This window comes from Schistocerca serialis, chromosome 2, assembly GCF_023864345.2.
Source record: "Schistocerca serialis cubense isolate TAMUIC-IGC-003099 chromosome 2, iqSchSeri2.2, whole genome shotgun sequence".
Taxonomy (NCBI): Eukaryota; Metazoa; Arthropoda; class Insecta; order Orthoptera; family Acrididae; genus Schistocerca; species Schistocerca serialis.
Window position 1 is genome coordinate 188,530,796 of NC_064639.1, and position 12,683 is coordinate 188,543,478.

At 42.4% G+C, this 12,683-nt stretch overlaps 1 protein-coding gene across 22 annotated transcripts in view; it reads left to right on the top strand.

Annotated features, from left to right (window-relative positions):
* The window catches only part of LOC126456902 (proline-rich protein 2-like), a 494,957-nt gene that overhangs the window by 451,149 nt on the left and 31,125 nt on the right, over positions 1–12,683 (top strand). For 4 of the 22 annotated variants that reach the window (XM_050092778.1, XM_050092803.1, XM_050092802.1 and 1 more), the window contains one exon: positions 5,116–5,239. The exons of 16 other annotated variants lie outside the window; for them this stretch is intronic. In XM_050092778.1, the coding sequence (XP_049948735.1) occupies positions 5,116–5,239 (124 nt within the window). Of the gene's footprint in view, positions 1–5,115; positions 5,323–12,683 lie in introns of all 22 variants that reach the window. 2 more of the 22 variants (XM_050092783.1, XM_050092782.1) reach the window with 2 other exon arrangements.

Consider the following 12,683-nt stretch of genomic DNA (forward strand, 5'->3'; position numbering starts at 1 on the left):
CCCTTGGTCGGTGAATACAAGAGCGCTTAATATTATTTGTTGATGATGCTGGAGCTGTCAGCCGATGATGACCCACATGTGCTCGACTGGAGCCTTATCTGCAATATCACGACTCACTGCAGAGCATATTGAGTTACAACAGCGGTTCGTGGGTGAGCGTTATCCTGTTGAAAACACGCCCTGGATTGCCGTTTATGAACGGCATCACGACAGGTCGAATTATCAGACTGCCGTACAATTTTGCAGTCAGGGTGGGTGGAATAACCGCCGGGGTGGTCCATTTGTCACACGAAATCGAATACACCTCAGACCATAACTCCAGGCATAGGTCAAGTGTGTCTAGCATGCAGACAGGTTGGTTGCAGGCCTTCATCTGGCATCCCTCTAACCAGCTCTCGTCCATCACTGGTACCGAGACACAAGCAGCTTTCATCAAAAAACACATCTGGCCTTCACCATGCCCTCCAGTGAGCTCTTTCTTGACACTACGGAAATCGCAAATAGCGGTGGCTTGGGATCAGTGGAACGCACGTTACAGGCCGTCTGGGTTGGAGCTGTCCTTGAAGTACCCGATTTGTAACAGTTCGTTGAGTCACTGTGCTTCCAGCTGCTGCCCAAATTGCTGCTGCAGATGCAGTACGATGCGCCAGATCCATACACCGAACACAATGGTCTTCTGTCTCGGTAGAGCCACGTGGCTCTTGCTGCTGCACGTTCTCGTGCCCACCGCTACCAGCAGCCCTATACAGTGGCTGTCCTTCCAAATGTTTCTACAGTGTCACAGAAGGAAGATCCAGCAACCTGATGTGAATTCTTATACTGCCGCAAGTAGCGCAACTCTTATGCGACTGGCGCGAAATTTGAACAGGCATTTTCCTTCAGATGCAGTACCAACTTTCGTTTATGTGGCACAGCTCCTTCTTGATACTACGAAATCTTTCCGTCAGTGTATATAGAGCCACAATGGCAGGGAGGGGTGATGGAGATGAAGAGTGAGCACAAGAGGTTCCAGAGAAGGTAAAAAATTCTTCATTGAAGCATATGCGTAGCACACCAGGTCAGTGGACGACTTGCCTCTGATTTGTGCTGGGCTGCCTGCCTGCATGCCCCACGACGCTGCCGCAAATTCTCTAAGGTGCGCGGGCGGCCTCGTTGCATAAGCTGGCTCACGGTTTCTGCGCGTGTATCCTCGTCAGTATCTGCTACGGCCCTGTGCGGTGCCTCGGTTGTGTCACAGTGGGAAATGCCCATCGCTTAGAGGCGCCCGTCCTCCGATAGAGGAACCTGGCTGGCATGCATTGAGGGGGGGGGGGGGGGGGGGTGACCCGCTGCATCCTGAGCAGGAGACTGCCTAGCTGCTGAGGGATTGTCTGCTGCGCTGTGGCACTAAATCTGGGAGGGACTTAGTGTGTAGATCTGTTGCCCTGCTGTGACCTCAAACCGGTGACTTCTGCTGCAGGTCCATGTGATGACCTGCCACAATCCTGTCATGCAAACCTGAGAATAATTTCGTTGCAAACCGTCTGGTACTTACAGTTGGCAGTGGCATATTTGTTGTGCATATGCTCCAGTACCAGTAACATATCCTAAAAACCACTATCACTACCAATGTGGAAATCTGCCTTTCCACTTGCTGCAGGAGCGTGTGCAGTCCTGTTGAGTCCTCGCTACAGTGCATCGGCCTTGTCGAATTATCAGAGTGAGAATGTCCTACGCTAGTCTGCTGGCAATGCTGCTGGAATACACTGTTCTAGTTCACATTAATATTGTCGTATATGGTCAGTGTGCTACAGTATGTATGAACCGAATCTTCAGTAAGAAACATCTTTTTCTAGGTGTAATCTACTTATCTCCAATAGACTATCCCTTTGATTTACTGATCATAATAGAGAATGAATGGCACACTAAAGGTAACTGAAGTTAAAAGCAAGATATGTTGAAAAGAGTTGATTGCAGGACATAAAGACTGTTTTACTACATACCCATCCTGTTAAGATTTTCTCTTCAGTTAAATATCCCAGCATCATCCTTATAGGTCTTGTATTATTGCAAAGTTGTGACGGATATAAATTCCATACAAGATAATTGCAATCTCATTTTACTCTGAAAAGCCAAAGAAACTGCTTAACATCGTACAGGGCCGCCGCGATCACGCAGAAGTGTCGCATCACGACAACACGACGTGGCATGGAACGAGTAATGTCTGAAGTGGTGCTCGAAGGAACTGACACCATTAATGCTTCAGGTCTGTCCATAAATCCGTTAGAATAAGAAGTGGTAGGTATCTCTTCTGATCCGCACTTTGCATGGCATCCTGATATGCTCAATAACGTTTATGTTCTTAGACTTTGGTGGCCAGCGGAAGTGTTTAAACTCAGAAGAGCGTTCCTGGAGTCACTCTGTAGCAATTCTACGCATGTGGATCGTCGTATTGTTCTGCTGCACTTGACCAAATCTCTTTCGGAATGCACAGTGGACATAAATGGATGCAAGTGATAAGATGCTTACATAAGTGTCACCAGACGCATCAGGGGTCCCATATCACTCCAGTTGCACACGCCCAACACCATTATAGAGCCTCCACCAGTTTGAACCGTCCGCTGCTGATATGCAGTGTCCATGGTTTCATGAGGTTGACTCTATGCAAGTACACGTTCATATGCTCGTTACAATATGAAACGAGACTCGTCCGACCATCAACAGTCCAATGTCGGTGTTAACGGGCTTAGGCGAGGCGTAAAGCTTTGTGTCGTGCAGTCATCAAGGGTACACAAGTGAGCGTTCGGCTCCGAAAGCCCATATCAATGATATTTCGTTGAATGGTTCGTACGCTGATGCTAGTTGACGACCCAGCATTGAAATGTTGCAGCAATCTGCGGAAGGACTGCACTTATATCACTTAGAACTATTCTCTTCAGTCGTCGTTGCTGCCGTTCTTGCAGTATCAGCGATGTCGGAGATTTGATGTTTTGCCGGATTCCTGATATTTACGGTACACTGGTGAAATGGTCGTACTGAATAGTCTCTACTTTATCGCTACCTCGTAGATGCTGTGTCCCATCGCTGGTACGCCGACTATAACACCACTTCAAACTCACCTAGATCTTGCTAACCTGCCATTGTAGCAGCAGAAACCAGTCTGACAACTGCGTCAGACACTTGTTGTCTTGTAGAGGCTTTGCCGATCGCAGAGCCGTATTCTACCTGTTTGCACATCTCTGTGTTTGAATACGCAAACCTTTACCAATTTGTTTGGCGCTTCAGAGTAAGTAAAAGATGATCTGATGCTAATTCAACTGGAACCCTGTCCAGACATTTGGGGTGTCAATAGAATCTACTGTGGTGTCGAGAATGAGACACGAGCGTCAGTTCCTTTTGATTTTCTTCATACGCTGATATCTTTCGTTACAGATCAAACTCCTAGACGTGAAACAGCACTGAGACTGTCATGAACATTAATGTCGGTTGTGTTGGGCAATTTTTACGAGTTACATCCTTATAGTCGGCGCCACAGTTAAGAATTTCTCCAATTTTCTCCAAGTGCTTCACAGTTATGCTTCACATGTCACTCCTGCTTGCCACCACGGTCACCTTGAGGATTTGACTTCATCAACAGCGTCACCAATCAACTCAATAACCACAGACACTATGGATACGACAACTATTACTTTTATATGTCATATTTGCACCCAGAACATAAGAATGCCAGTGGTGTCTTACTCCAACGGTACGTTTTCTCCTTTTAATCCATACCTATAAGGTAGAAGAAAAAAACTTATACTAACCATTATTAAAGAGGTCAGTGACTTAGAAAGGAGCTGAATATCTGTCAACAAAAGATTTCTGATCGTTCCCCTAATGCCATAAAATAACTGACATACAGCAAAGCAAGTTTTAAAGGTAATTTAACACCATTTCTTCAGAACTGTTCGGTATATTACATAGACGAATTTTTCTCTAATAACTGGTAGTTTGTAAAAATAATAAAAACACCTAGTTCTTAAGTGTAGTTTGAAGGCCAAAAAATTAACAAGCCAACTAATGTTAGAACTATTGTACACATATCTTGCAAGTTATTGTTTGCACATAATTTTTGTAATAAAAAAGAAAAAAAATTGTTCAAATTTCATCACCGTTTCTCTTCCTTTGAAGTGTCGGAAACTAGTTTGACGCAAGTCCTCCTCCTAGTCTAACCTGAGCAATCCTCTTCGTCTCTGTGTAACTATAATCGCCCCCCCCCCCCCTGCATCACACTTCACACTTCCTTCTATTACCAAACTGACTCCTCAGGATGTGTCCTACTAACTGATCACTTCTTTTAATAATGATGTGCTATAAATTTCTTGTCTCTGCAATTGTATTCAGTACCTCCTCAATAGTTATTCAGTGTATCCGTCTAATCCTCATCAAGGTTCTGAAGCAATACTTTTCCAAGCTTCTATTCTCTTCCTGTTTGAGGTACTTATCATCAGTGTTTCATTCTCGTAGAGGGCTACATACCACACAAATACCTTCAGGAAATATGTCCTAACACTGAAGCTCACATTCGAGATCAACAATTTTGTGTGTTTCAGAAACACATGGCTTCACTATTGTCATCCACAATTTATATATTCGCAATTTATATCCTCTTTTCTTCGGCGACTGTTATTTTACTGAGAAAACAACAAAATTACTTTTAGGTCCCTTCTTAAGCTAATGCTTTCAACAAATATAAATAATTCATTATCTATTTCTTATATAACTTTTTTATTACATGTTCTAGGATATCAGGTATGCCGTAACAGTAGTTATTTATTATCTCCTTTCTGGCGAAAAACAAATAATGGCATGAAACTACATTAAATTTGCATGAATGCATAGGCGTACGTTTCTTTGTGATACCTTGAAGCAATAGACAATAATGGTTGATCATGTTCACTCATTCAGTTTCTGCAATAAAACGGTAAGACTGGTTTCTAATGTGCGTCAGGATAAAGAAACGCATCTGATAATTCAGTCCTAATAGTACAAGTCATAATTTTTGCGATTCATTGTCGTCATTTCAAAACTACATTAATCTTAATATCCCTTCAGAAGGAATACCACTTAATTTCCATCTATATTCCACTACAGGTATCAGCATGCCGCAGCCAAGAGACTCCACCTGGCCCTCCTGGACCAACTGATGGGCCACAACCAACTGGTCCACCAGGCCCACCAACCGGAGGTCCTGATCCAACTGGTCAGCCAACTGGAGGTCCTGAACCAACTGGACCACCAGGTCCACCAACTGGAGGTCCAGAACCAACTGGAGAGCCCCAACCAACTGGTGGGCCTGAACCAACTGGAGGCCCCCAGCCAACTGGCGAACCTCAGCCTACTGGAGGACCTGAACCTACTGGACCACCAGCGCCGCCTAGCCGTATTTGGCGTGGTGTTTTCTAGTGATGCAAGATGAGCGCACCAGGAAACATTACAGAATTTCAACTCTTTCTTGTTGAAGTTAGCCGAATTAATTGATGGAAGTGTTCTTATGATACATAAAAGTTAATTCTGATTAAACCATCAAAGAAAAGGCTCCATTATTGTTTTATTTACTGTGTACAGTAAAATCAGCCAGTTCTCCAAAAACATGATACCACTATAATAAATCATTACCTCATCAAATCCTTCACCACAACATTAGCAGTTCCAAAAGATGCTGCGCATGGCCGAAGGAGTCCGTATTACCGACTATGTGAGCTTCATGAATTGATTCGTTTCTGGCGAAAAACAAATAATGTCGTGAAACTATATCAAATTTGCATCAATGCATGCCTTTCTTTATGATTCCTTGAATCAATCGACAATAATGGTTGATCATGTTCACTCTTTCATTTTCTGTAATAAAACAGTAAGACTGATTTCTAATGTGTGTCAGAGTAAAAAAACTAATTGGTCTTTCAACGATATTCAGCCTTTGATGTTCTGTGATGCACCTTGTGATCTAAGGAGATTTCTTTGAAACCTATTTGCAAATCATTCGCTTACAAATTTTTTTATCGTGTCCGCCCCAATAGCTCAATGGTCTGCTCGTTGGATTGCCACGCACTGGGGCCCGGGTACGCTTCCAGGTTGCTGGGTGTTGTGCTGTCCTCATCATCATTTCATCCCCATTGTCGACGTGGAAGTCACCCAACCTTGCGACGCACTCACTAAGACTTGCACTTGGCGACTGAACTTCCCGTCTGGGAACTCCCAGCCACTGACGCCATACGATCATTTCTTCCATTTTTTACCATTCTTTATGTATGTGAACTAGTACACATATATAATTAGTTGGATAGTGTGATTCTTAAATTTCAAGGGCCTACTAGTACAATCAGTTGCCTTGTAACAAAAATATTTATTTGGGACTGGAATTTATGTTTTCTAGATCCTAGCATATCTTCCGAAAAGAATATTAACCGCAACTCAGCGTAACGTAGGAAGCAGCAATAATACAAGGGATAAGTATGTAGCTGTTGTAGATTGCTTGTAGATGGTGCTGCCATTTAGAGGGAACCTGTCGCTAGTGAGAACTTAACCTGCATTCATCAAGATACGATTATTTATCAACATAAGTAGATGAATATCCTCAGTACTGTTTGAGGATAACATCATCAATAAAAATAGAAGTCACTAAACTTAATCACACCGACCTGACCATTCCGTTTTATTTGAAGCACAATGGCTACATGAATGTTACGACATTAAAGGTAAAAAATTAAAAAGGAAACATAACATAGTGCGAGTCATAAAGGACATAATGAGCAGATGCATCTTTATTACAGTGAAAATATTCTTGAAGTCTCTCTATGCAACACGCAGCTCTGAGTAATACATGGCCATCCATATAAAATTGGGTGGACTGAAAAATTTTTCAAAGGCTAAAGAAGAACTGTGTAATTTGTCATCAATCTTCAGTAGGAAATTCTTCAAGCTGAAAGTTTCAAATTACTGAAGGTTGGCCCTCCAAAAATTTCCGATCGAGTCTTTCATGATGAATATGAGAATGTGCTGCTGTTAATTTATATGTAGGGGAAAGATACTAGCAGTAAACACTACATCTACATATACATCTACACGGTTACTCTGCAATTCATACTTAAGTCCCTGGCAGAGGGTTCATCGAACCATTTTCATACTACTTCTCTACCATTCCACTCTCGAATGGCGCGTGGGAAAAAGGAACACCTAATCGTCCCGTTCGAGCTCAGATTTCTCTTATTTTATTATGATGATCATTTCTCTCTACGTAGGTGACTGTCAACAAAATATTTTCGCATTCTGAAGAGAAAGTTGGTGACGGAAATTTCATAAACAGATCTCGCCACAAAGAAGACCACCTTTGTTTCAGTGACTGGCATCTCAACTCGTGTATCATATCAGTGACACTATCATCCCTATTGCGCGATTACACGAAACGAGCTACCCTTCTTTGCACATTTTGGATGTTCTCCGACAATCCTACCTGATAAGGAATCCACACCGCTCAGCAATATTCCAGCAGAGTACGGACAAGTGTAATGTGGGATGTCTATTTAGTGGGTTTGTCCCATCTTCTAAATGTTCTGCCAACAAACCGCAGTCTTTGTTTCGCCTTCCCCACAATTTTATCTATGTGGTCTTTCCAGTTTAAGTTTCTCGTAATTGTTATTCCTAGGTATTTAGTCGAACTGACAGCCCTTAGATATATGCGATTTATCGTATACCCATAATTTATTGGATTTCTTTTAGTACCCATGTGGATGATCTCGCGCTTTTCTTTGTTAGTGACAACTGCAACTTTTCGCACCATACAGAAATTCTCTCTAGATCATTTTGTAATTGGAATTGACCGTCTGCTAATTTTGCTAGAAGGTAAATTACAGTGTCATCTGCAAAGTATCTAAGGAGGCTGGTCAGATTATCACCTAGATCATACACTACTGGCCATTAAAATTGCTACACCAAGAAGAAATGCAGATGATAAACGTGTACTCATTGGAAAAATATATTATACTAGAATTGACATGTCATTACATTTTCACGCAATTTGGGTGCATAGATCCTGCGAAATCAGTACCCAGAACAACCACCTCTGGCCGTAATAACGTCCTTGATACGCCTGGGCATTGAGTCAAACAGACCTTGGAAGGCTTGTACAGGTACTGCTGCCCATGCAGCTTCAACACGATATCACAGTTCATCAAGAGTAGTGACTAGCGTATTGTGACGAGCCAGTTGCTCGGCCATCATTCACCAGACGTTTTCATTTGGTGAGAGATCTGGTGAATGTGCTGGGCAGGGCAGCAGTCTAACATTTTCTTTATCCAGAAAGGAACGTACAGGACCTGCAACATGCGGTCATGCATTATCCTGCTGAAATGTATGGTTTCACAGGGATCGAATGAAGGGTAGAGCCACGGGTCGTAACACATCTGAAATGTAACGTTCACTGTTAAAAGTACCTTCAAGGCGAACAAGAGGTGACCGAGACGTGTAACCAATCGCACCCCATACTATCACGCTGGGTGATACGCCAGTATGGCGATGACGAATACAAGCTTCCAATGTGCGTTCACCGCGATATCGCCAAACACTGACGCGACGATCACGATGCTGTAAATAGAACCTGGATTCATCCGAAAAAATGATGTATTACATTCGTGCACCCAGGTTCGTCGTTGAGTACACCATCTCAGGCGCTCCTGTCTGTGATGCAGCGCCAAAGGTAACCGCAGCCATGGTCTCCGAGCTGATAGTCCATGTTGCTGCAAACGTCGTCTTGGAAACGTCCACATCTGTTGACTCAGGGATCGAGATGTGACTGCACGATCCGTTACAGCCATGCGTATAAGATGCCTGTCATCTCGACTGCTAGTGATAGGAGGCCGTTTGGATCCAGCATGGCGTTCCGTATTACCCCCCTGAACCCACCGATTCTGCTAACAGTCATTGGATCTCGACCAACGTTAGCAGCAGCGTCGCGATACGACAAACCGCAATCGCGATAGGCTGCAATCCGACCTGTATCAAAGTCGGAAACGTGATGGGTCGCATTTCTCGTCTTTACACCAGGCATCACAACAACGTTTCAGCAGGAAACGCCGGTGAACTGCTGTTAGTGTATAAAAGTCGGTTGGAAAATTTCCTCAAATAAGCAGGTTGTAGGTGCCGCCACCGGCGCCAACCTTGTGTGAATGCTCTGAAAAGCTTATCATTTGCACATCACAGCATCTTCTTCCTGTCGATTAAATTTCGCATCTGTAGCATGTCATCTTCATGATGTAGCAATTTTAATGGCCAGTAGTGTATACTGGGTGATCAAAAAGTCAGTATAAATTTGAAAACTTAATAAACCACGGAATAATGTAGATAGAGAGGTAAAAATTGACACACATGCTTGGAATGACATGAGGTTTTATTAGAACCAAAGAAACAAAGTTCACAAAATGTCCGACAGATGGCGCTGGACAGCAAAACGTCAGTGACTGCGCATGACAATCGTGTATAAAAGGAGCTGTAATGTTACAGAATCGCATCATCCCCAGCCTGGCTGATAAACACCTGCTGGAACGTACGACGTTTATGCAGGATGGCGCTCCACCCCATATTGCTAGACGCGTGAAAGATCTCTTGCACGCGTCGTTCGGTGATGATCGTGTGCTCAGCCGCCGCTTTCGTCATGCTTGGCCTCCCAGGTCCCAAGACCTCAGCTCGTGCGATTATTGGCTTTGGGTTACCTGTAGTCGCAACTGTATCGTGATCGACCGACATCTCGAGGGATGCTGAAAGACAACATCCGACGCCAATGCTTCACCATAACTCCGGACTTGCTTTACAGTGCTGTTCACAACATTATTCCTCGACTACAGCTATTGTTGAGGAATGATGGTGGACATATGGAGCATTTCCTGTAAAGAACATTATCTTTGCTTTGTCTTTCTTTGTTATGCTAATTATTGCTATTCTGATCAGATGAAGTGCCATCTATCGGACAGTTTTTGAACTTTTTTTTTTTTTTTTGTTCTAATAAAACCCCATGTCATTCCAAGCATGTGTGTCAATTTGTACCTCTCTATCTACATTATTCCGTGATTTATACTGACTTTTTGATCACCCGGTATATAAATCAGGAACAGGAGATGGTCTATGACACTACCTGTCGGATCGCCAGATATCACTTATGTTCTACTCGATGTGTTACCGTCTATCACTACGAACTGTTACCTCTCTGAGAGGAAATCACGAATCCAGTCCCACAACCGAGACGATACTCCATATGAACGCCGTTTGTGAGGAACGGTATCAAAAGCCTTCTGGAAATCGAGGAATATGGAATCGATCTGAGGTCCTTTGTCGACAGCACTCATTATATAAGTAGGCTGTTTAGGTTTTTATGTTGGTAACGCCACGTAGAGCTCTATATGAAAATCAGTGACTGTTCTGTGTGCAGTCTGTGGCTGATTTGCACTGTTGGAATATTTGCTATTGTAGTGCTGAGCAGTTGGATGTGAACATCGCGTAGCGTTGCGCAGTTGGAGGTGAGCCGCCAGCAGTGGTGGATGTGGGGAGAGAGATGGCAGAATTTTGAGAGTGTGTCCATCAAAAAGAGTAAATTTGTAATACTGGATATCATGAACTGATATATATATATGATGACTTTTGAACATTATTAAGGTAAATACATTGTTTGTTCTCTACCAAAATCTTTCATTTGCTAACTATGCCTATCAGTAGTTAGTGCCTTCAGCAGTTAGAACCTTTTATTCAGCTGGCTGTATTTGCGCTCTCTGTACTGCAGTAGTTCGAGTAACGAAGATTTTTGTGAGGTAAGTGATTCATGAAAGGTATAGGTTATTGTTAGTCACGGCCATTGTTTTGTAGGGATTATTGAAAGTCTGATTGCGTTGCGCTAAAAATATTGTGTGTCAGTTTAGTGATGATCAGAATGAGTAAAGAGAGAAATGTCAGAGTACGTTCAGCTGTTTGAAAATCAAATAACGTAAGAGGTTTATCAGCACAGTAATTCATTAATTTTTCTAAGGGGATGTTTCATATGTCGACCCTTAGCCGAGGATGCCTCACTGGAATCTTCTGATTTTTTTCTTGTAGTTTGTGTAATTTGTGTAGCTATTGTTTATTGCTAGTGTGTAATTGCTGAGAGAATCTTGTTTGTTGTTGTAGTTTTTCATTGTTGTACAGTAAAACAGATGTAGCATGCATGTAGATTTGCACCAAGTATTTTGTAGCTGTGTTTGCAATTAGTTATATATTATTTTCAGTGCTATTTTAATGTGTTTTCTTATTTTACTCTTCAAATTGTGCTTTTCTGTGTTACTGTGTGAAATAATGTGACAATTATGGAGTGTGAAAAACCTAATACTAGGCTCCAAGGTAAACTGTGAAATGACGACGAGCGTAGCTTATCAGCACCACTGATAATGAATTAACAGACATTCAGCGTAGTACTTTGGTAATTGTGCATAGGGAATTGGACCAGGCGGCAAATAATGGTGTAGACAGTGAAACAATTAGAGAACAGGGAAGCATTATCGATCGATCGGTCGGCAACCGCTCGCCTCAGGAATCCAAATTGACAGGATACAATCTTGCAAATACTGTAGATTGAGGTTTTGCGTCCTCACCGTTTTCTCAAATAAGTCAAGACACATTTTCTGCTTTTCAAAATGCACTGCCGAATAGTACTGAGGAACGAACATGTTTCAGACACCAGTGCATTGTTATTACAATTAATGCAACAAATGGGACAAAAGCATCAAAAGTTAGACGCAATGGAATAACACCAGAGACAAACACAGCAACTAATGGAACGAAATCAGAAACAAATTAAAGAAACACTTCAACAAACACATGATGATTTAACTACTGAGTTACATAGCTCGAATCGGAATGTCAAAAAGTCTGTAATGACGTAAAAACACAAATTCGTGAGCATTTTCAACCCGTTTTTTCGCTGCATGAAAATGCATTACAGAATCACGAAGCAGCAATAAAAGAACTGCAAACTATTGTTCATAAAAATCACGTGACCTCGCGGCTAAAATTGAGTCAGTTGCATCTACCGATTCGGTTACGCAACTTGTAAAAACTCAGGAAAACTTAAAGGACACAGTAGATACTCTGAAAATTTGTTCAGGAAGGCACATGGAGGAAATTAGATCATCTCAAAGGAAGTAGTGGAACTTTCAGATCAGCTAAATAATTTATCTACGAAGGTAGATGAAAATCTGAATGACACAAGGCCGGTAGCCTTTAATGGCACAGAGGATTACGAACAAATTAGGAAATTCAAACAAAATCAGAATCAAATTAATACGCAACACAAAAGAGAAATCCGGACAGTACAAGATCAGTTGTCACAAGTAATACGAGAATTACATATTTCAGAGAAGACTCGCGCTCCAACACGGGAAGAGGGTCTTAGAAATACGGAAAAGCCACAAAATAGAAACACAGGGCATTTCGTAAATTATGAAAGAAATAGCAAGGTGCACCGAATTTTGAGATGGAACCGCCGGCACGACGTAACAGTGACCGATATGCGACTCGCCAACACGATTACTTTGAATATAAGCTGTTCATTACTACACGTAAATTCAAAACATTTAAGAATTCTGGCAACGACGTTCATCAACAAGCGTGTCTCCATCGATTCTCTCATAGTCTCCCTCCCA